The 24,904-nt window shown below is 40.8% G+C and overlaps 1 protein-coding gene across 1 annotated transcript in view; it reads right to left on the minus strand.

Moving 5' to 3' along the window:
• PPARGC1A (PPARG coactivator 1 alpha) overlaps positions 1–24,904 on the minus strand; it is a 67,685-nt gene that overhangs the window by 24,216 nt on the left and 18,565 nt on the right. The window contains exons 3-7 of the mRNA XM_030947731.1: positions 7,575–7,769; positions 6,483–6,605; positions 5,380–5,584; positions 1,292–1,337; positions 1,110–1,183 (exon numbers count right to left, since the gene is read on the minus strand). Of these exons, the coding sequence (XP_030803591.1) occupies positions 1,110–1,183; positions 1,292–1,337; positions 5,380–5,584; positions 6,483–6,605; positions 7,575–7,769 (643 nt within the window). The remainder of the gene's footprint in view (positions 1–1,109; positions 1,184–1,291; positions 1,338–5,379; positions 5,585–6,482; positions 6,606–7,574; positions 7,770–24,904) is intronic.

A 24,904-nucleotide genomic window follows, 5' to 3' on the forward strand; every position in this document is an offset into this window, starting at 1 on the left:
GTTAATGTTTTAGTGCTGAACTAATGAAAAAATTTCTGAAAAAGTACAATGATGGTTGTAGGAAGGTGAAAGCCCAGTGTATCTACCCAAACCCAGCCTGGGCCTGCTGCCACTGAATTCAGGAGTACCAAGCTAATTTGTGGTACCTGAAGACAAATTTGGCAATACACCCCTTCCCCCTCAATGCTAGAGATCAGATAGTTTACAACCTACTGCTATCCTGAGAGAAGCACATGCCAAGTACATCTCTTATTTTTCAATATTACACAACTGAGAAAGAAAATGGTCTTGGCAATAGCTCAGGTGGAGCTCAATGTGTTCTTTTGTGCTCAGCTCAGGACACTTGAAGAAAACAGAGGCAAAAAAGAGTTCAGAGGAATGCCATAAAACAGTTCTGAGTCTGAAGGAACTGACTTCAGCAGAAAGAAGAGCAGACAAATTAAATGAATGATTAAATGGGTGATGCATGAACTAAACCACTACATGATAAAAACATCCTACAAATCTTCAAAAGGTACAAATCCAGGGATCAGAAAAGAAGAGGAAGATAAAGGGAGGTTGTGTGAAGTGTGTTAATGGAAGAAAAAGAAAAAGCAGGAATACAAAATGAATACCACTTTTAAAAATTACCTCTAAGCTATGGAACAATTAGTTGTTCAGTGGTAGAGGAGAAAGCTGTTATTTGTGATGTATTAATGTAGAAATGACAAAGCACTGAAACATGCAGTCATGTACAGCCCTAGACCGGCCTGGAGACAGATTGAATGACATAACTTTTACATCTGTAACATCTATTACACTGTGCTGTGGGGTTTGTCTTTGAAAGATGGTGCTCAGCTGTACACAAATCTATGGAGAAATGGAGAAATATAACAGATAAATGGCTTCATTCATATTTTCTCAGAAATTATGCGCTCCTGTGTAGGTTTGGAACCATATTTTCAAACATGTTTCTTCTCAGGTAGCTGGATAAAAAAGTAATGCTGAACTGCACTGAAGTGAATCTACTGGAGACTTCTGTGAGATCTCAGCATACCTGTGCTATATTAAAGTAAACAAACACACACAAGCCATGCTTAAAGGAAGAGCCATCATTTTGCATTTCTCACCTGCAGTTCCAGAGAGTTCCACACTTAAGGTTTGTTCAATAGTCTTGTTCTCAAATGGGGAACCCTTGGGATCACTGGAAGACAGGGCACATTTATAAAAACAAGCTGAAATGGAGTTGCTGTAGCCAAAATCTACTGAACCCCCCTCCCTTTTATAAATGTTTGCACTTTTTAGTACTTACTTTGGTGACTCGGGTGTCAATGGAAGTGATAAACTTGTTGGTTTGGCTAAAGAAAAAAAGAAAACAATTATGCAATATTTAAACACTCTGTAAAGTACACTGCAACATTTCTTTATACTTTGGCATTGGAATCGTGTGGTAGTCAGTTAGGGCCAAGCTCTAATAGTTCAATTGCCATTTCAGTGTATCTCAGATAGATAAATAAAGAGACTCATCCAGATTCCTTATTTACTAGCACCAAAAGGGCACCTAAATTTCAACTATTATTTACATCAATTACTGTACCTCTGAAATACACTACACAACCCAAATGACAAGAACCTTTCAGAAGAAGAGTGGTACATGTTAAAAATCAATGAAGAACTCTACAGGATACACTGTAAAAATGTTACTTCTCTCAGTGTTAATTTAGACTACAGTTCACGTTTTATTTGGAAACAGGAGCAGCAGAATAACTACAAAGTAACAGAACGTTATGAATATTCAGTTAATTTTACTTCTACAAGATACAATTTTATATACAGCACTGAGAATAGGTTGTTTCTATGAGGCCAGAGTCCAACCAGTTATAGTCCAAATTTTTGCAAATTATGCTGCAAACTATGACAAACCATGGACATAGTCACAGATGGTTAAAAATGGGGTTGAAGCTCTCAGCACTACAATCCCGACATACGCAAAAAAACAAAGCTCTGGCTATAATAATGTAAGTCTTTGCAGCTTTTATTCATGCAAAATTGTATTTTCTCAGAGCAAGCCAAGAACCAGAATGTTGTAATACAACTAAGATGCCTTTAAAATTAAAAATTATAGTACTTGCAAATTTTACTTTTCAGAAGTTAGATTGATGTTTTAAACACAGAGAGCATTGTAGCAAGAACAACAGCAGGGGATCTCTTCTGCAGATTAATTACTTAAGACAAAATGTTCCCCTTGAACACTCCTGCACTGCAGATCTTTTGTCCAGAGTGTCACTACCGCATATTTCATATTCATCACAGGCTTGGAGCTCCCATCAACATTAAGGGATTTTATATGCAAATTGATTACTTTTATATGCTCTAGAGCATTCCTGAAGTAATATAACATTTTAAAAAATTAATTCTCAAAAGCTGCATATGGTTTCTTCTCCTCCACATAAGAGAAAAGGAAGCTCAGGTGTTCACCTCAGGTTCACCTTCCTCAGAAGTCACTGCTGGAGTGAGGAGATGCACCTCAACGAGTTATTTATCTGGTCCAGCACAGTCACTGATCTGTGCATTACACCAGGTGCAGTAAAACTGAATGTAACCTGACACATCTTTGTGTGCAATTGATATACATCTAGGAATACTAATGCTTGCCTGTGGCTACCTAGAGGTAAAATTGGCTTAAAAAAACAGACCTTACAGTAAGGCTCTGGAATAAAGTTTTATACAAAGGCTTTCCTTTTTTTTTTTTAATAAAAATCTGCACACTCTTAACTAATTTAGGCTAAGGAAGCTGAATGTGTAAGAGCTATTTACATCTCCTAAAAGTCTCTTTCTAGCTCTTATTAGTCTCACAGAATAATCCCACATCAGAATATACTCATATTAAATTCTGAAGCACTGAGGCACAGTGCAAATCTGCCAGAGATGGGCACAGAACCAAGGCATTATCTCACATTCCCATGTATTAATTTTAGGCAGATATCACTGAGCTCTCCCACTGAGAAGTTCACATACCAGAACACCCATCAGTTTTCTTATTGCTAGGCAAGAGCTTGACCAAACACTCTTTCTGCAAAGGATTCATACTCACATACAGCTATTGATAGTGCAAATATTTAGCCAAGACACTGTCATTTTACATGGTGCCTGTTTATTGGAGTTTCAAGGTCTACTGTAGTGTGGGTTGGTTTGTTTGTTTTTTTTTTTTATTAAAAAGAGTTCACATCAAGTTGCTTGTCCCTGTAAATTGAAAACATTCAGGTTCAAAAGAACTATGTTTCCTCATGGGCAAATTTCAGTGCAAAACCACAGATGATCTTTGGCATGAATGCGTTTGTGGACATTCCCGTGGGTTTGCAATATGTTTGCAACAGTAACCCTAAAGGAAAATAACATTTGACTTATCCTTTGTGAGCTTTCCCTAACTCTGAAAGAAAATCTCAGACTGTGATAGTTTTTTAAAACAGAAGGAGCCAATTTTCTTGTACCTTTGATTAAATGTATGAACCAATGACTGCAGGTCTGCAAATATCAGTTAAATTTGCAAGGTTGATTCTGCATTAATTGACTGTCCAAGCTGAAAGCATTATATTCTTGTATTTGCATTATATGCAAATCCATTGATATTGAAGTTATATATTGGTGTGTGAGGCAAATTTGCTGAAAAAACATTTCAGAAGCCTGTAAATTAAAGCACAGGAAAATTAAAGAAGGTAATTTCTCTGTGCCTGCAAATTCACCTGCAAGACCACTAAAACTACAGTCATCTGTTAAGCACAGTTGTTAGCTCTATGTCCCTTTGGACCTTCCTAACCTCTCCTCTGTGCTATTTCCACAGCTCAGTGTGCCCTGACTCTTTGAATATACACAATTGCTCAGCTGGGGGAAAAAAGCAGCTCTGATCTGAATAGAAGGACTTTATAATCTGTATGTATGCTTGTGTGCACATACACCTCTGTATGGGTATAACATACATGTGCATAGAGCATGTTATACATGACACACCTTATCACCTGCCACTTTAACATCCAACAGTGTTAATAAAGCCCCTGTAACTTCTGGCAGTTCTGTTTTTCAGTACTATTGCAGTACCAGACCCAGGTTTCACATGTAGAGCTCAGTCTGGATTCTGCTGTGAAAGCAGACTGCTCAAGCTATCCAGAAGAAGTGGCAGTTGGCATAAGGAAGCTTTAGGAGCAGTTGCATTTCCTTCATATGAGAAATATTGTTCAGATAATTTGAGCCCATAATGGAGAAAACCCTTACTTAGGATGTCAGAACGTACAGCTGTAAGAACAATATTAAGTGACAGGAAGGGAAGATTATTTTTATTAAGTTTGCTTATACTTCTTAGTGCAGAATGAGAAAAGAGATTTGATAGAGGCTGAAATGCAAGAAAGAGGGAGGGGAAAAGAAGAAAGAACATACAGTTTACAACTGTTGCTTTGAAAATACAAAACAACACATTTAGGGTCACATCCTGACATCTGTTGCAGACAGGTAACTTCCACTGACTTTAGTGGAGGCATCCAGGATTGGCGCTGTGTCTGAGATAGGCATGTAGCCTTTCAGATGCCAGGCCAATACACAGATGCATTTTAAAGCAGCAATAATTTTAAAAAGCTCCCTTCGGGTTCATAAGCTCTTACAGCTTTCCTTTATTGTGGGAAAACAGACAGGGAAAGAGAGGGAGAGAAAGTGAGAGAGGAGGCTTCAAGTTCTTGCATCTCTGTCACAGAAGCTACTTGCAATATAGACCAGTTTTTTACACATCAGGGGATACTAAAAGTCAACACAAGTGTTTAGTTTTGACCATAAAAATCCAAAAACGAGAGAGAAAGATCAGGATGGCATCTAAACTTTCAACTATTTACAAAATAAAATTACAAACCAGCATTCCAGCTTTAACAGGAATGACACATTTATTGTTTTCTCTGTAGCAGTGAGAGCACTATTTATTGTCTCTTAAGGGCTATGTGGCAGGTTAACAATGCCCTCAGTTTTACTCCAGCAAAAGAGAAAGAGCTCACTAATGAACTGGCCTGCTGAACTTGTTTAGGGGTATAATGATTTCTTAGTGCTACACTTCTCTGTGAATAAGTATCTCCAGCTAGCTTGGTATATTACCATGTGGTATTTGCTAAACTTTTCCTGAGATCCTTTTCTGAGGCTTGGGGCAATAAACAAAATGATCAAATATGTCTAAAAGCTAAATCTAGCTAACTAATTCTAACTTCATTATCCTCTTTTAAAATTCTCTTTACACAGAAGAGATGCTGGATTTCCAATACTAATGCAAAGAACAGAAGAAGTACTGAGGATATTCCCAACCATGGTACTTCAGCTTCCCAGGGTTACTGCTGGTACCAAAGCTGTACTCTGCAGTCCCACACCTACCCTGCAGGTGATTTGTCTGAGACTGCAGATGGGGCTTCCTTTTGGAGGTGCATTTCTCTTTGCTGCTGTTCCTGTTCTCTGCTGGTTTGGTCTGAGGAGGATCATCATTCGTAGTCAGATATTTGAGAAGTTCAGAGCAGGGGCGTCTCTGAGGCTTTTGCTGTTGACAAATGCTCTTCGCTTTATTGCTCCATGAATTCTCAGTCTTAAAACAGGGTAAAATAAAATAAAATAAAATAATAAAATAAAATAAAGTAAAGCTAAAATTAGTGAGCTGAACCTTATCAGAATGGATATAGGTTTTCTGAAGAGATGAGATTTTCAATGAAGTGTTCAGCATAAGTGTACTAGATCTATGAGCTGTGAATAACTGTTTGCAGAACAAGGAAAGAAAATTACATTTAAAATTCCTAAATGACATTTATGCAGCTTTTTATTTCATTTCTCCTACATTGCAATGTTCCTACTCAGCAACATGTAACTAACAAGACCCTACAGCGCCTTTAGTGTGAACAAAAAAATAGGCTGGTTTAAACCTTAATTTGCTGCTGATTGCTTGGGCCCAGTATTCACAACTCTCTTAAGTACTCCTAAATGGCCCGTTTTCAGTTACACTGAACGGCAAGACAAACATTGTTTAATACTGCCTGCTAAGAGAATTATGTCCAAGCCCCCCATTCCATCCAATCAATGTCTAATATACATCTTTTGCCAAGAATCCAGTATCATTTGTCTTAGCTCAGACAGCTGGGAAAATGGCAGTCCCACATCCTGGAGTCACCCATAAACAACACCAGACCATCAGCAAATTTTATCACATCCCATCCTACTCTGTGTATCAGTAAAGTAGGTAAGAGTAACAGACGGTGTGACTACAACTGAACTCTGCCAAGAGAAGGGGCATAAATGAAATATTCAGAGCATAAAAGAGCTCAGATGATTTTCTGGAACCCAGTCTACAACTCACATTTTTAAAAAATTAGTTAGAAGATAGTACGCACATACAATACATTCAGATCTACTTCTTGCTTGATTGCTAAAAGTATAAAAGACCTTGTTACACTTTCTTTTTTTCCCCCTTATTATAAAAATTAAGTTTGTACCTTAACAACCACAGGGCTTGTTCTGATCCTGTGATTAGTGTTTGCATGGTTTTGTGTGCTGAGACCACTGCATTCATTGTAATTTAGCTGAGTGTTGGCTGGAGCCAGCAAGAGCTTCTTAAGCTACAAACACATCAGGGAAAGGGAAGTGGAAGGAAAAGAGTAAAGTTACACATCTTTATCAATTAAAGTGACTTATCTACATTTTTGCTTAGTTACTTAAAGTTAGTTATATCAATTTCAGCAAGCAAAGTACAATAAAACAAAAAGCAGGACTTGACATTCCTGAGAGTAAACAGATTTCATTTCCTTCTGGCTTGGCAGCACATTTCTGCTCCCTTTACTGCAGTATACTGTGGGGCAAGCAGAACTGACAGGGATCTTGGATCTCTGAATCCAGGGCAAAATGAAATTCTCAGTGATCTGTTTGACATGAAGAGGCCTCTGATCTATACAGAGACATAAACTTTAACAGAGTAATGGATGTAGTGTCAAGATTCAGGTATCTGGCTCTGTTCCCACTGAAGCCAGTGATAAGAGGCTTTCAGCAGAAACAGAATCACATCACAGACCAGATTTACTAAGCAAAACGCATATAATGTTTCACCCACATCCTCATCCAAGATTCAGTTTTGCCCTGGTTAGCATTAAGCTGGTGCTTACTGGTCAAATCAATGTTAAAGACACAAAATCAGTCCTGCATCCCAACAGACTCATTGGGCCTTTCTTCAGAGATCACCAAAAATGATGTCTAAACACACACAAGAAAAAGAGCCCCGAGAAATGAAATATGAGTTAAGAACCATTACCCCGACTTATCTGAACAGAATGATAAGCAAAAGTGTCAGCCCCATTAGCTTAAGAGTTTCATAAACAACCTTTTCAACAACTTTTTAATAGACTGCCTTATTAATCATCCCATGGCTATTTGGGGGGGGGGGGGGTTTTCCCCGCTTAATTTTCAGCTCTTTACTTGATTTTCCTCTCCAGTCTAAATGAAAAGTCCAGACCTTACTGTGACTACATCATACCCATGCAGCGGGTGGCCAGAGGCACATCCAATTCCTGTTAAACAGTAGGAAGGGTTCTTACTAGAGACGGCTCTTCTGCCTCCTGGGTCGGAGGGGCGCCGTCGGGCACTGGGGAGGGGCTAGCGGCATTTTCATTGGTCACATCTCCATCTGTCAGTGCATCAAAGGAAGGCAATCCATCCTCATCCACAGGGATGCTGTCCAGTGTCTCTGTGAGAACTGCTAGCAAGTTTGCCTCGCTCTCTTCATCTAGTTTCTGTGGGAGAGGACGAAACAAAAAGAGGAACCAGGTGAGAAAAGGAACAAAACGATGCGTCTCTGTGTGAACAAGCAGACAACAAATAGTTAAACTGGCCCTTGAAACAGTAACCTGCAACAGAATCTCAGACAATGTAATTAGGTACAATAAAATGACCCATTTCTGTTCAAAAAAATCTCTTCACACTCGTGACATATTGCTAGTTTACTTTTCCTCCACAATTCTTTCTTTTGTCAGGTGTTAAGAATGCTAAGTGATCACTCAGGGATTGTATTACAGGATGAGCCTAAGATGCTGACACCTAACGATGGTGTCAGCCCAGGCTGTCCCTTTCTTTTGCTCTTCAACACTGAACACCAGCTAATTGACGTGACAAAATTACAGGAATCAGACAGCTAATCAGGACACCAAAACCAATCACCAGTGTAATACAGAAAACTTCATTCACATATATGGTCCAGTGTAAGCAAGTAAGGGTTTCCCTTCCACACTTCTGCAAATCCTTGCTCCAAAACAAAACAGCTTCTTATTCCTGAGTATTGTGGTGTAAGAATAGCCAGCAGCACTCATATGGTAAATGGCAGGTTGTTTGGGTTTCTTTTAAAGGAACCTATTAGGCAGGTTGCCTTTGAAGTTGTCCTTTCAAATCATGTCTTTTGAGTGCTCAATACACTATTGTATGCATTTATCAAATTCTGACTGCAATTATAAAAAGTAGATTAATTTCTAATCAGAAGTGCCTGTAATGTTAATTTATATCTTATTTCAGCAGCAAGAGTTCTTTTTGTCAAATTGAGTAAATTTAAGTGCCTCCTGATTTTTAATGAAATATAGTCCCTACTGTATATTAAGATACAGATTTTTTGAGTGCTGAGAGTTAGAACTGAGGAATAGAACTGTGTAAAAATCATTATATTTATTTTTCAGAGAGATTGGAAATTGATCTTGACAGATCAATTATCTAGGACTCCTAGGCTGATCCTAGTGCTATCGAAGTAAATGAAAAGCCTTTCACTGATTCAAGTGATATCAAATTGGGAGTTTCTCCACCAGCTTCAGAGCAGCTCATCATGCTCCAGGTCCCCACTGTGAAAAAATTTCAGCTAAGTTCAAATCTCAAAGTAAGAAAGTGAACTAGCAGGAAAAATAACACCAGCAAGACAAACAAACAAGCAAAAAAAAGAACTTAAAAAAGGCAACAGCAAAACATTGCCAAGTTACACTTTGGAAAAAAAATAATCAAGTGAATCTGGGTATCCCCTTAGCATGACTTTTTTCAGTAATACTTTTATCTAGTAGACTCTAAACAGAGATGATCATAAACCATGCAGATAATTGCTCCTGCTAGGCTTCTCTGCCAAACCACACCTCACAGCTTCTAACATAAAAGGTGTCTTTGAGCTAGAAAGCTAAGGCAGAGCACTATTCTGGTACTTACGGCATCATCTCCAAGAAACAAATAAATACTCAGGCAAGCTAATGCTAAGGAAAAGCATTTACTTGAAAGGCCAAAAGGCACTTATCCACTGAGAAGAAGTATCCAAATTTTGGTATCAGGCGATTTCCACCATACTAGGGAGACATACACACACAGCTGTGATAATTCATTGTGTAGAAAATGAAAATGGCAGAAGGGAGCCAAATGAAACCATGCTCCGAATTCAGCTTTTCACAGCCACTTTCTGAGAGGAAAAGAGAAAAATTACTGTGTCCCTTCTAGAATACTAAGAAAAGGCATTATTGGGCAAGAAAGTGTGTACCAGTGTTTTTTCCCAATGGCATTTCAAGTCTCTCACAGGTGGTGGGATGAATGGTGTGAGAGCCAGCCCTCGAGCCTAGGGTGTCCATGGGCTGGTTTGGCTGCCTGACCCCAGCCCTCCAGCAGGAACGTTTTCAGCAAGTCCATCTGGTGGGGCACACTGCTGAGCCTTGCAGCTTATAAAGCTGACAATGAAGCTGGAAGTGTTGCTGTTTCTAACAGGGAATGCCTCCTTTAATAATAGCATGCCAGAAGAAAACCTGATATTTGCTGTTAGCTGCTCCACTTTCATGCTTTAAACAGACATTCAAGTGCGCTGACATTCAAGAACAGAAAGTTGAGCGGACACCAGTCCTCATCACAGCAATTTCAATTAGTTTTGTACAAGTTTCAACATTCAAACACCCCAGAGAAAGCAGAGGATGTGACAAAGAGGACTCTGTTAAACAATTAATGTCACTTTCCATTATTGCTTCAGTCCCAATTTACAGAGCAAATAAATCAAAGTCACCACAGATGAAGCACACTAGCTGGCTAACACATGTCTATTCACAAACGACATGGCAGGAGGAACACATTAGTCAAGAAAATGACATTGCTAGATAACCTCTTAAAGGTTTAACTATGCTATTGCTAAATAATTGTCCTAAATCACTGTTTATAAAGAAACACAATTATTAGATACAGCAGAAATGGTGCTGAGGAGAGATGCAGAGGGAGAGATGGTTGGGTACATCAACGTCTGAGCAATAATCACTGAAGCAGCAGCTTCCTCCTTTGCTGTTGCAGTCTGAGTCTTGGTGTTGACAGCACTGGGAAGAAGCAACACCATGGCCAAATGCAGGCTCTTTCACAGTTTCAGCACTGTCACTGCAGAAGTTCACATTTCAGACTGGCATCCAACCTGCTCACCACACAGGCTGGGTGGAACAGGACGAGCAGAGCACCCTCCACCTCTGCCAAGCCCAGAGGATGTGCTGTGTGCTCTCTGGAACTGACTCCACTCTGTCCCTAACTTCAAGCAGGGTCTCACAAGAAGGATTTGCTTCTCTTTATAGGAGCAGATCCTAGGTCTTCAGACTACCTAAATGAACTACAGTGTGTAAGAAGAAGGACCAGAGGATAATCTCAAATGTAAAGCCGCGCGGCAAATGCAATTAGTAAACTTTTATGAAAACAAATCATAATGACTACATATTGCTAACTTGCTTTTTTAATGCAGAAGCAGTTATGCATCACTTCCAAATCACACTGCTATGTTAGCATAAAGACATTGGGGCCAGATATGTTTTGATCCCGATAATTTTCACCCAGACGAAGGAGGCAAGGAACACAAGCATGCCGAATGAATGCACATACTTCTGTGTTTCTGACAACAGAAATTTCCAGCATATCCAGAATGCCATTAGCTCTGACAGGAAATAAAATCTGACATTTTTGTCACTCTTTATGGGTGAATGCAACAGACGTAAACTGTGAGAACATCAACCAATCTTCAATCATGAGTCCATCTAGGAGTCCAAAGACCATAGAAAGTTTCTAACTGTGCTCTTCTCTGCTTTTACATGTTTTGCTCTAATACTTTAATACTTCCACAGGACTAAAAATAATTCTCTGTCTGAAAACACTGTAATAGCTGTGTAACAATCTAATTGCATTTCTGCCTTCAGTAAAATGTCTCCAGAGATATTCTCTCTTTGGTCAGTGAAATGAGTTGATAATTTACCCACGCAAAGGTATTTAAATCCTCTACCCCTGATGATTCCTTCTCTTTTGCTTATTCTGACTATTGATGGAGCTGGGCTCACCCTGTGGTTAGCATTTTACGTCTGTAATTCCTGTTACTTGTCAGCAATCCACAGAGGCCAAAGATTGAGCTGTAACAGAAGCTTGTCCATGCTGTCATTCACAGGCATCCCTTTAGGGTGCATATAGGGAGCAATGCTGTAATTTATCCTTAAATTTTCTTCCTTTAAAAAAAATCATGCAACATTTAAAAATCTCTGTCATTACCATCAGATTGGGTTACAGAAAACCTAGAAAAACTTGAAATCCATAAGTCCATAGGCCCTGACAGAACGCATCAATGAATGCTGGAGAGAGCTGGCACACGTCATAGTGAGGCTGCTTCTGGTCATCTTTGAAAGGTCATGGAGATCAGGAGAGGTTTTTGAGGACTGCAAGAAAGCAAATGTCACCCCAGCCTTCAAAAATGGCAAGGAGTCATGAGTGGCATCATGACTGGTGTTCCACAAGGTTCAATATGGGGCCCGGTATTGGCCCACTCAGCAACAACGAGGCCAGTCAGCCTCACCTCAATCCCAAAAAAGGTGATGGAGCACCTCATTCTGGAGGCCACCTATAACCACATGGATGACACAAAGGCAATCAGAGGTAGTCAAGCATGGTTTCACTAAAGATAGGTAAATCATGATTGACCAACCTGACTGCCTTCCATGATACAAAAACTACCTGGATGGATAAGGGGAGAGCACTACCTTGACTTCAGCAAGGCTTTTGACACTGTCTCTCACAACATCCTCATAGGCAAACTCAGGAAGTATGGGCTGGATGAGCGGACAACAAGGTCGACTGAGAACTGGCTGAACAGCAGATTCCAGAGGGTGGTAATCAGTGGCATGGGCTCTAGTTGGAGGCCTGTCACAAGTGGTGTCCCCCAAGGTTCAATACTGAGCCCAGTACTGTTTAATTTATTCATCAGTGACTTGCATGAATGCTCAGATGCCTCCTCAGCAAGCTCATGGATGACACAAAGCGGGTAGAAGCTTTGGATTGATCCCCCTGAGTGCTGTGCAGCCCTTCAGGAGGACCTGGGCAGGCTGGAGAGACAGGCAGGAAGGGACCATTTGAAATTCAACTTTGCATTCAAAGGCAAATGCAGGATCCTGCACCTGGGGAACAATAACCCCAGGGACCAGCACATGCTTGGGGCCAAACTGCTGGAAAGCAGCTCTGCAAAGAAGGACCTGGTGGACACCAAGTGTCTATAGGCCAGCAATGTCCTTGTGGCCAGGAGGGCCAGTGGTACCCTGGGGTGCATTAGGGAGAGCATTGCCATCAGGTTGAGGGAGGTGATCCAGCCCCTCTACTCAGCCCTAGTGAAGCTCATCTGGAGTTCTGTGTCCAGTTCTGGGCTCCTCAGTACAAGAGAGACATGGAGCTCCTGGAACAGGCCCAGAGGAGGGTGACAAAGATGCTGAAGGGCCTGGAACATGTTTTGCTCTGTTATGAGGACAGGCTGAGGGAGCTGGGCCTGTTCAGCCTTGAGAAGACACAACTGGGAGGGGAGCTCATCAATGTCTGTCAGCACCCGAAGGGAGGGGTGGCAGGAGGAAGGAGCCAGGCTCTGCTCAGTGGAGCCAAGCAACAGGACAAGAGGCAGTGGGCAGAAACTGATGCCCAAAACTTTCTACCTGAACATGAGGAAGAACTTCTTTACTCTGTGAAGGGCAGAGTACTGGAAGAGGTTGCCCAGAGAGGCTTTGTAGTTTAGTTTCTGTCACTGGAAACATTCAAGAACTGTCTGGACACAATCCTGTGCCATGTGCTCTAGGATGGTCCTGCTTGAGCAGGGAGGTTGGTCCAGCTGACCTTCTGTGGTCCCTTCCAACCCAACTATCTCTGTTTCTGTGATCCCTTCTTGAAAACCCTGAAGCCAGTGTGCAGATGTCCTGACTCAGGATTATCCTGTAGCTCTTTTCATCAGCACAGGTATGCTGATCCATTCCAGAAGAGGATCAAGCCCATCTTTTAGAAAATATTTTCAGCATATTAATAGTATCTCCAACACCTTCCCTTTGGGTGACTTCTCCTCTCCCTTTCAATTGTGATTAGTGCATGCACAACTTTTGCTGACTGCATCTCAAGGAGTGAAATCAGCTAATGAATGATGATGCTCTGAAGCTTCTTTACTGACAATTTGAATAGCACATGGGCCCATTGTGATTCATACTGAAAGATCAGGGTCTAAGCTGCATTATTAATCCACAGCCCCAAGGAGCTGGGAGCAGTGGCAGCTGGCCACATCTTTGCAAAAAGCCCAGGAAACTTTGGGACAGATCCACAGCTGGCAGAAGCTGTCACCACTCCAGCAGCCCAGCTTGGTAAGCAATTCAGAGCAGCCAGGTGTACGCCAGAACTCACAAGGGATCACCATTTCAACATATCGACTTATTTCTCCTCATCAACCTAAGATCTATTCATAGCACAATTAACAAAGAAAATAAAATATTTTACTCCAGCTGAAAATATGAGTGATCTAAAAATACTAATACATTATGGCTCTACCTTCAAACAAACAAAATTGACTTGTGAGCACATCAGGGATTTCCAACAGGACTTAATTCCTTAATTACAAATTTTGCAGTAAGGATGTCCTTAAGATTGTCTTTTCCTTAAGAAACGAGGGGTACAGATTCATCCTTTTTTGCACATAAGGACAAAGAGGCACTGAAAAGCTCATCAACACCACTCAGGCCCTGAGCACCTCCTGTCAACAAACATGCAGGAGTAGGGGCAGATGCTGTCTCAGCACTAGCCCCACAAACCAAGCTTTGCCACAAGAGAATAAGGAGCCACAGGCTGGACAGAAGCACTGGGAGGGTAGGAGGTGTACAGGGATTAGGATGCAGGTTGGTTGGTATTCCTAATCCTGACAGAAAAATGAGAACTGAAGTCAAGGACCATGCAATGGAAGAACTACAGCCCAAGTTTTCCCTCTTCTGGTACAGAAGGAGCCAGTCTGCCATGGCACAGCACAGACAGAGCTCTCATGTTGATTTTGCTGCCTTTTCCATGCACTGTCCAAGGCAAGCACCTCCTTTCTCTCGACTTAGAGCTGGCTGTACCCAGGGCCAAAGATGAATTAGTGGTCCAAGTGGTGAATCACTTGTTCCACTTTACCTGCTCACAATCAGTCCCATGCCCTTATATATCTGAAGAACTTTCTCAGCTTTTATTTTACTGTTCAACTGCTTTGCAAATCCTTAGGCATCCTGCGTTGTCTTACAGTAAAAATTCACATGATGCATTTGCATTAGAACATTTTTCCAAGGTCTGTTAGTCTGGTCCCCAAGAGACACTCCCATAATTGAAATGCTTAAGTCCAGAGCTATCAATTATCTTTAAAAACAAAATGGAGTCCCACTAGGAGAAAATTACAGCCAGATTTCTTTATATGAAGTAGAAATATGGGGATTAATTATCACCACCCCTGTGCAAATGCCTTTAGGGTATGGAAAGGAAACAAGATATTTTCTTTTCTTGAAGGAGACAGCTGTATTCATACTCCTCACATGCACCTGCAGACAAAGACCACCTGAATCCAGAGCCTGCCTTCTGATTTCAGCAGCCCCACTGCCCTTCATATGGAATGTGGACATACCTCAATTGTAGCACCAACCATTTGCCCACATTTATGTAAAAGCTTCACTCCAGCTGGATTTCTCTGGATACAGACTTGAAGTAATGTGCTGTACAACCCCAAAATTAATATTGTGATTCTAGGTATAATATAAATATATATATATAAATATTATGATTCAGGTAGTGCAATGCCTAATTTCCAGAGCTAGGTCCCAGAGGGGGACAAACCCCCAGCATCACTCCCAGGAACATTAGGGCAGCCACTGGAGGGGCCTGCTAAATGTCCACAGGCTAAAGGAGATGGGAGCACCAGCAGCATCCATTTTCCCTCTCGCCTCTTCAGGGTATAACAACATTAAAATAAAATAACATAAAATAATATAAAATAATATAAATAAAATAATTTTCATCATCATCATCATATTATCAACATGTTGTTTATTTCTCAGAAAGTTCTTATCTGCAGCCTTGGTAACTGAACTCAGATTGCTTTCTCTCTGTGAGATGCTCTCCTGACACTGTAGAACTGTGTCAAGCACTTGGAATTAAAGCATCACAACTCAAAACCACAGCACAGACCACTTGCAAATAGGCTTTTTAAGATCATGCACTTGGACCACTGGAAGTAATGCTGCCATAGTTCCTGTGAGATAACTACCTTTACAAGTGAAAAATCTAACCTTTCTGCTCTACCCTAAACATGTCAGTTTAAAAAAGCCTACTGAATATTCCTCTACCACAAAGTCACCATTTTTTATTACTTCTAACAAGTCGTTGCAGTTCAGAAGTTTCCATTACAGCTTGGAAATTAAGTTTATAATAAACTGAAGAACTACTAATTGATTTACTCATCTCATGAACTTGAGGATCTAGCTAGCAACCCAGGCTTTACATCTTTTGACCAAAATTCATCCACGTTTTGCAAGCCATTTCAATTTGATTTGTGTAAACTGCATCTTTCCCCTCTATCATAGTAATCTTTGATTCTGGAGAAAAGATAAAACAAAAAACAATCTGCAAGCAAGCTGTTGTGCTATTGACTGTATTAAGAGGACCAATGACAAGATATTGTGCTGGATTCCATTTCAGCGGTAACCCAAATATCAAAAATGTATAGTAAGTGAAACCACAGAATCTTTGCAAATGCAGTCAATTTAACTCAGTATCAAAAGGTCACGCTATTCAATTTATACTTGATCCTGAGCACAATATTGAGAAAACACTTGAAAACAAATCATCTTATCATCAGTTTGGACCTCAACATTTGCTGACTATATAGACTAATTTGCTGATTACTAAATAAATGCTCTAACCATGTTTCTTACTAGGTTAGCTCATCAGGCGGGCTTTTTAACTTGTAAAGGACTTGACACTGTAAAGGACCTGCATGTCTGTAGTACTGAGGCACACCATGGACTTACTATTGTGCTGATTTGTCCAGTGCTAACAAAGTCCACCTGGTCTTCATGGGTGGGGAACTGTAGCAGGGGAAGATCTGGCATGTCTTGTCCAGCCCACAATAGGCTAGGCTTGGGCTGAGCTCCACAATGAAGCACAAAACTCTCTCTGTGTTTCTGGTGGGTAAACCAAGAGCAGGGAAAGTGCAGAAGTGCAAAGGAAAGAAAGCACCTGATGAAGAGCCACAATAAAAAGAAAGGCTGTAAGTTTTTCTTCACTGTGCAAGAGTGAAGCCAGAGAAGCTGGGCTGGAGGTGAAGTTTCCTGTCTTCCAGAACTGCTGGGGCAGCACAGGTGGGCAGAGGGGCAAGTGATCTGGGCAAGGGGATGCAGGACAGGTAGCCTGACCTGCATGAGCAGCTCAGCCCAGCGTGCAAGAGGTTGGGCAGGCGGTCTCTAGCTCAGCACCCAGAAGCTTTGCCACTTGGAGCAGTAATTGGCACCTCTTACCCATCCTCCCTTCCCCACACAGAGACAGTCGCTCATGCTTGTAACAAGGTCCCGAGCAACAACTCAGACAGGGATTTTAAATTGTTATTATGTACCTAAATAATACAGAGGAGGGTAGAGAGTTAAAGATCCTGGGGCCCCAGTCTGGACAAGCTCTAATACGGAGTGGGTATTTTTTACTGCAGAAAGAAGGAAGAAGGTGAAGGCAGGGTACAGCATAAGGTAGAGTACAGCATAAGGCAGGGTACAGCATAAGGTAGCACGGGACTCTCATGTTGCAGAGCTTTCAGTGACAGTGTCAGCAATATTTCAGTCCAAATAGTCAAGCACTGCTTGCTCAGATTTATTTATTTACTTGATTTATGGTCCATGCCCACACTAATCTCTCTATACACTGACATAAGATTTTTCAACATTCACATACCTTTGTAAGGCAGCATAGCATATCCTGGAGGAAAAAAATGCTACATATATTTTGCAGTGATGATTTCACACATGTAATTGATGTAAAAACTTGTTTGTCCCCTTTATCATGACAAATATCTCTAAAAACTGCGCTTGAGCGTCAGTATGGACTTCCTTTGCCAACAAGAAGCACTATCTTGTCGCTTTTGTTCATTCTTTATTTCAGTGTTGCATTTCCTTTAGTTTTAATTATATTGGATATGTCAGTATGTCTATAATCATCCCTACTTCTATCTTGAGATTTATGACTCGAAAGAGATACAAATTTAAAGGTAAAATTGTACGTAATATAGCAGAGAAGAGTTTACACAGATTTTAAAATTTTGTTCATTTATGGGGAGACCAGTTTTGTACAAATTAAACGCACACTCAAAAATCCATTTTTAAGCTACAAAATAAGACACTCCTATCTGGTGCTTTTACTATTAGAAAATTGGAATTTAATTTGACTAGGAAATTAGCATTTGTAAAGTATCAAATTCATTAAACGCTTTTTATGATGTTTTAATTTCTCAGCGTGTTCAGCTTCATCAAGCCTAACATATGCCCATTGAACAGGTATGATAAACACAAGTCACGTCTCACAGGAAGAAAAGCACTGCTTTTCCTTACAGTTGAATCATGAGTGGATGAGTACGTCATTAATACATCTGGACTTCCCATCATTTTTTATTGCAACTTAACTGGATGGCAGCTATCTAGTTTGAGATGGTCAAAAGAGTTTACCCAGATACAACCAAAAAACTTATTTACAAGCCTAATGATTAATTTTCTCTGTATATTTTACCTGTGTAGCTCTGTGGTATTTTTAGGTGGCACAGCAATGTTCTTCAATGTCCTCCTTGTTTGTATATACTAGCAGACATGTTGACTGACACACACACCATTTAGAGAGGTGGTTTAGATAGATAAAATAAACCTCAGGTACCTGTACTCTAAGTGTCCTAGGCTGAAAGCAATAAAGACTCCTTTATGATGAAGCACCAAATGAGAATGTGCAGATCCCACAGTAAGAAACACCCTAGCAGGTATAGGGGTAGCAGCACAGAAAACAGGTGACTTTTGTCAGGCTCTTCAGAGCGTCTTCACAGTCCCATGAAAATAAAATGAAAACCTCTCCCAGCAAGCAAATAAGTCCTCACCTCAAAAAGCAGTGATTGAACAGTGCAACCTGGTAAACCTCTACAACCACCAAGAATACTCTTCAGAATGAGGAGATGCATCTGAATTTTCCACTGGTTAAACACCTGACTATGTTACATATCAGTTACGTATCTCCTCAATTTTTCATTCAGCTCTAAGGCTTTATTGTTCTTTTAATCCATTTTTGTATATGCAAATAGAATTATAAAGTAGAGATGGTGATTTTAAAACAGAAAACATTGAAAAAAAAATCACAGAAGAGCTATCTGTTTCAGTCTCCTCTAGGGCATGCCTGCTGTTGGCTTATTTCTAAGTTTCCTGGACTAAGTTTCCTGACTAGTCTTCACAGATCCTACTAATAAAATGGGGTTGACAATAAAATGTAAAACTAATTTGCTAGTTTACACTACCATGTCCGTTTCCCCCAGCCAGTCTGGCAGAGTTACGTAGTGCATGAATACTGTGGTGCACACTACAGTCCCCACTGCAGTTGTCTCTCCTCTATTTACTCCTTAGTCAAGACTGAATTTATTGCTCATTCTCTGCTAGTTTTTTAAAAGTCTGTATGTCCCTGATCATGTGCCCTCCATCTGTGTGATGTAAAAGACTGCAATTTTTATAGTTAGGCACTCATGTTATCCAGTCCCTTTTCCACCAGAAATGGCAAAAATCAAACTGGGCATATTTTTTTTTATCCTTTTAAAAGATGCCACTTGGCAGTCAGGTCCAGATGTACTTACTCACCAATGCACTACAGAACATTATTAATTAGGCCGTAAGTTCCTTTAGACAGGGACTTTTTGTTATTTGTTCACACAACTCCTTTCATAACCATGTCCTGTTTTACCGTTGAGCTTTGAGAAGGTGCCACAGCACCTACAATAAATAATTTGGGGTACTTCTATTTAATCCTGCTGGTAACCAAAAGACAAAGAACTTAGACCCAGATGTTCAGCTGCAGTAAATTAAGGCCTCTCCACAGGTTTTAACAGAGCTATACAGATTTATGCTAGCTAGGGACCTGGTCCTCTCCTCTTAGTGTGTTTTGATGCTTAAGATGAGAACAGCAGCTCCTACACAGTGTGTCTGCACCACCCTGTCCCAGGACTAAGAGCAGTCCAGCCACAGGCCAGCAAGGGCTAATTCCTCCTTACCAAGTGAGTTTTGCAGCTGAGCACTACATTGCTATGACTAAGACACTGAGCTTAAAAGTGGTTCGGGCTTATCTTGTCTAAAATGTGGTACATGCTGAGCTTGCATTCCCTACTGGAAATATACTGACATTATTTGTTCATGTCAAGTGCACCTTCAGTTTAAAAGTTATCCCCGCTGAAGTTAACACAAGTTATACCTTGAGCCTGTGTAGCAGCTAGATGCACAGCCAAAACCCCACAGGATGTGCCTAACCCCAAGAATAATAAGAAAATTGAAACCATTTGAATACTAAACCAGAGATGGGACCCTGCAGATCACTGGGTTCAACATGGCTTACATTTTCCTGGCTAAAATAGCCTCCCTTTGTATTGAGATATTTTTCTCTGCTCTTTCAGCACTCAAATTGATAGGGAATAAAGAGGGGAAGGGAGCTGTAGATTGGAAAGAGCCCAGGATGAGAGTGTCCAAGCCTGAGAGGAGCGGGAGGGACCACTCATGTTTAGGAAGCAATGAAATCCTGTTTTGTAAACGTACATGAGGATTACACACACCACCAGGGGGTAAGGAGGGGAAAGAAGGGGAGAGAGGAAGAGAAAACAGGGAGACAAGAAAGTAAACATGGTTGCGCTTGATTCTACACATGAAGGAGTAGGGGAAAGAACACCCCACCACGAAGTATTTTAAGTAAAAAAGAGCTAGCTACCTGTAAGTGAGCAATACTGCCAAGTCTTATTCACCTGAAGTACCAAAACACCAGAGTGCAATGAGCACCACAAAGTTTACAACTACATCTGGCCTTGCTCCGTTTTGATGGCCAAGAGTGCTGTAAATCCGAGTGCTGGGGGCACAGGGAGCACAATGCCAACTCCAGCTTGGCTCCCTTGGATTAGAGCAGCACAAACCAAGCATCACCTGGCAAAGCCGGTGGAGTTAAACAAGGACAGATTAAGTGTAAGTGAGAAGGAAATCAGGCCCTTTATTTCTGCCCCTCCTTCCCTGAGAAAAACTAAATACATTCCTTTTCCCTCAGACGCGTCAATAGCAATAGCTTAAACTGCCCTAATCAGGTTTCACCATTGGCAATGCGGAAATGTTTATTTCCATTAGGCTGAGTCTATAAAATCTTGCTTTCATTCCTGTGCTTCTACCGTTCCAAAACAGCAAAGCCTGACAATTTAAGTCTCTGACAAGCAAGCTTAATACTGAGACATTTGAAAAAAAAAAAAATCCATACAAAGAAAGCTCTTAAGACAAGATAGGCTGAGTGTCTGCACCACAAATGGTTTGTTTCAGCTATCTCTTTGCCTCCTGTAAGGCGGAAATCAGACAGCTTACTGGCTTAGCTTGTTAGGCCAGGTTAAAGGGATGCAACGCTGAAAGGCTCTTACAGAAGCTTACCCTTGGACTAAAAATAGCAGGCACTAGAGAATTATCTTAAATACTACCAAACTTGTTCTGCACTGTGAATGCAGATAACTGTAATATGTTTCCATTTTTGGTAGTTTTAGAGCTTTTTTAAGTTATGCTCACTTTAGCTGACTATTTAATTAGTTTCTGATTCTATTTGCTACTTTTCCTCTCAGAGATATAGCCTGAGGGGTACTTTGCCTATGAATCCTTTGTATTTAGCAGTGTTGCTATTGTTAACATCTAATGAGCTGTTGGATTTGCCAAACATCCAGTATAGGTACAAACGCTTCTTTGAAATATAAAAGTTTAACACATAGCAAATAGCAAATCAAAAGATACTCTAACGCAGCATCCTCACTCTCTCATTGCATGTCTCATCAAAAGAGAACAAAAACAAAAATCTCCTTTATTACATTTAATTCTGAAATTCAAAAATTCATATTTGAGTGAGACAATTTTAGCTCCTTGTCCGTGACTTTAGAAGAAAACGAAATGATTTTTAGTACCATAAGAAGACTTGTGCATATGACTAAAGCTCCACAGTCTGACATGGATACCCGCCAGCTGAACTGTGGAGTTAGCAGTATTTTCTTTGGAGTAAAACTGCAAGATCCTACAATTTTTAATGAAGCCACCTCATCTTTACAACACATAAACTGATATTTTGGTGTGTTTTTTAAGATACAAGCAGTTTCTCTTAAAGGTCTGTTAAGCAGGATACCCATTCATCTGCTCCTCACTGAAACCATGACAAGATATCAAAAAAAAGAAACTCCAAAGCAAAGCACAAATGCTCTCTGTCCTTACATACATCTCACTCGTGCTACAGCCAGTCTGAAAGACATCACCACAGAAACCAGTCATGCGGCGTAACACCCCTGCTGCTGCTGTTGCCTCAACTTTGCACTTCTGCAGATAACACCACTGTGGGTACTCGCTGTACGAGCTCAGATCAGAACATCACAGGACTGAAGCAGCAAGAGCCTCTGCACACTGATTCCTGCCCACTGCCTCCACATGATGCCCCCAGTACTACACCAGTCTTGGCATCCAGATGATTGCTGTAACAGGAGCACCAAATGGAAACTGATTCAGACACACATTTTAGCATGTTTTCCATTTTAGCATGTTCTTCCCTCCTTTGCAGCTCTTTAGTATGAGTAATTTGTAACATTATTTAAAAATCTCAACTTGAGTGAGGCCAACTTCTAGACGAAGCTCTGGGCAAGGTCAGGCTAAAAGCCATCCATGCAGCTGAACAGAAGTGTCTTCCCTTACTGGGCAGACGTCACATCCGACTGCCTTGGAGCTGGTAAAGCCTGTCCCCTCAGACACAATTTTTCTTTGACTTTCTTTTCAGGGTGAGGAATGTTTTCACTTTTAAATAGCGGTGGCATTCACAGATTCCCTCACCAGATATATGCACTGTGTCTTTATAAGCTCACACGTAGTGGCATAACCCAGCCACGTCCTGCAACTGCCATTAAAACCCTCCATATGTCTGCATTTGGGAAGCAAGTTTTCTTTTTGAGTAAGGAGTTAAGTTCACAGCCTCTCTGCTGAATAAACAACATGTCTGTTGTCACCTGGCTGCTGAGCGACTCCTGTCTTTGAAAATATGCACTCAGTGATTTTAGATATCTATCTCTCAGCCTTTCCTTCCACTGTCATTCATCAAAAATCATGCTCCATCTTCATTATGATGATTAACACTACTATCCATCTCCTGCAATTTGAAAAGTAGCATTCCAGCACTACCAACGAAACACCCCCATTGCACTGAATGATCTCCAGTCACATATCAAGGGAAAGTATCTGCAGAAAGTACTCACAGTTCAAACAGACAAGATCAAGAAAGGAGGATTATAATGCTTGCTTTATAGAAGGGGATTTGATGCTCACAGATTAGTCAGCTTCTCCAGGCCACAGTGCCTGTAGGCCATAGGCATGGTGGGAGAGCAACACCACCACCATCCCTGCAGGGGACATTTCACCAACAACAACAGCGCACAAATTCCCCATCCCTAAATACTTTCAGCTGAACTTCTAGTTGTCAGAAGAAGACTGAAAAACTGGTTGTCAAGAGTGTTGGAGTCACAGCCCACAGCTAAAAGAAGTTTACTTCGTACATTCACAGAACTTGGTTAGTTTGCCATTTTTTTGTACAGAAAATGACACCATAATATTTGCTCACTTAATACTAGCATTCCAGAATGGAAATTTCCAGACAAAGTTGACACAGAGAGAGTAGCGAACAGACACACAGAACAAGGCTTGTGTGTAAGATACAACTCTGTTATCAGCAAGACAAAGGTATCTCTGTGATGCAGTGGATGTTAGGGAGAACATCAGGGCTACAGCAAAAGAGATAAGTTTGGACCACTGGAAAAGGACACAGTCATGACTGAGTTCAAAAGTGAGCATGGAGGCCATTCATTTTAACATGAAGAGCCAGGCCAATCCTCTAAAATGCAGGAGGAAGAGGCTATAATAGAATAGCAACTCAGTAAGTGTCTTGGAAAAACAAAGGGCCCACAAAATATATTGCTTGAGTGGGGCCTTCTCTTTGCATAACTTACTTTGGGGATATAAAAACCAGAAAACATCCAAAGCCTGTAAGGTAAGTCTTTACCTGTAGAGATAATCAAAGAACGATATGAAGGAGAAAGTGAACTGACGATTCGGCAGAGCTTTCATCTTGGAAGACTCACAAGTTACTACAAAGCTATGTAGGAAAATATTTCACTTTAGACTTTGGATGGCGCTTGGAATCAAAAATGATCACAAAAGCAGTCCTTGTTGATTCCCACCAGCCTGCCATGATGGCACCTGTACTGAATAAGGCTCCCAAGCTGCAGAGCCTACAGGAGGGCAGAGCATGGAGTGTCTGCCATGTGCCTGACAGAAAAAGAAAGAAAGAAAAAAGCTGTTGTGTTACTGCCTTGTTTTTTACTGTATACTCTTTCCATTCTTTTCTTTGCTAGTGAAGAGACTACACTTTCTTGCTACAGTAGTAGCTCAAGATCAGGGATCTGCTGCCAGGGACCTTCGGAGCTGAAGTGACAGCCTGGGATGTGGCACTCCTTTACAGACTTTCGTATGTAAGCCTGTGTCACCTACCAGAGCCTGAGAAAGGTCATCATGAAGTCCGAAGAAAGTCAAACAGCAGTGACAAAGGAAGAAAGTGTCTTTGGCACAGTATCAGGGATAAAATGCCTTTCTCAAAGGCATTTGTGGGATATCAGGCAGAGTGAATTGGAATTAGGATGAGGAATTGTGCCATTAACACCAGCAACAGATTAAATGCTGATGATTTTCCTTGTGTATAAGGTGGAAGAAGACAAGTTAGATATTGTGTGTTTATTGAAGCAAGAAGGTTAGAGATAAGATATAATCTAATCAAACCATGGAATGCAATACGGGAAGATAGTCAAGAGTTCCGAGTCTGAATCAGTGGGTTTGTCTAATATTTCTAGGTACAATTACCCCTGATGCAAAACAATTACTGGATTTCAGAGGAGAACACCAGGTGAAGTGGCCCTGATCCTTCATTATTTGAGTATCTTTAAAAACTGGAAAGGACACCTGCACATATTCAAAGCATTCAAGCAGCAGGAGGAAGACATCTCCAGCAATTTTGGAGCGTACAAATTGGGCACCAGGAATTGCATTTTCTTTGCACAGAAACAATTCAAATGGATTCAAACATTTAAATATTTTCTAGGTTTCCACTGCAAGTCTATGAGCATCTTCACTCCTTTGCTATTGAAAAAAAAAGCATGTAATTATACTACAGTACTGTCTGTGAAATGCAGAAGTTTGTAATGAAATCTGTTTTTCTCTTTAGAGGTCATTCACACTTAATTCTTAAGAGCTGACTCTCTAGGGACAACAGTGGTGAAGACTAA

Source organism: Camarhynchus parvulus, chromosome 4 (genome assembly GCF_901933205.1).
Source record: "Camarhynchus parvulus chromosome 4, STF_HiC, whole genome shotgun sequence".
NCBI lineage: Eukaryota > Metazoa > Chordata > Aves > Passeriformes > Thraupidae > Camarhynchus > Camarhynchus parvulus.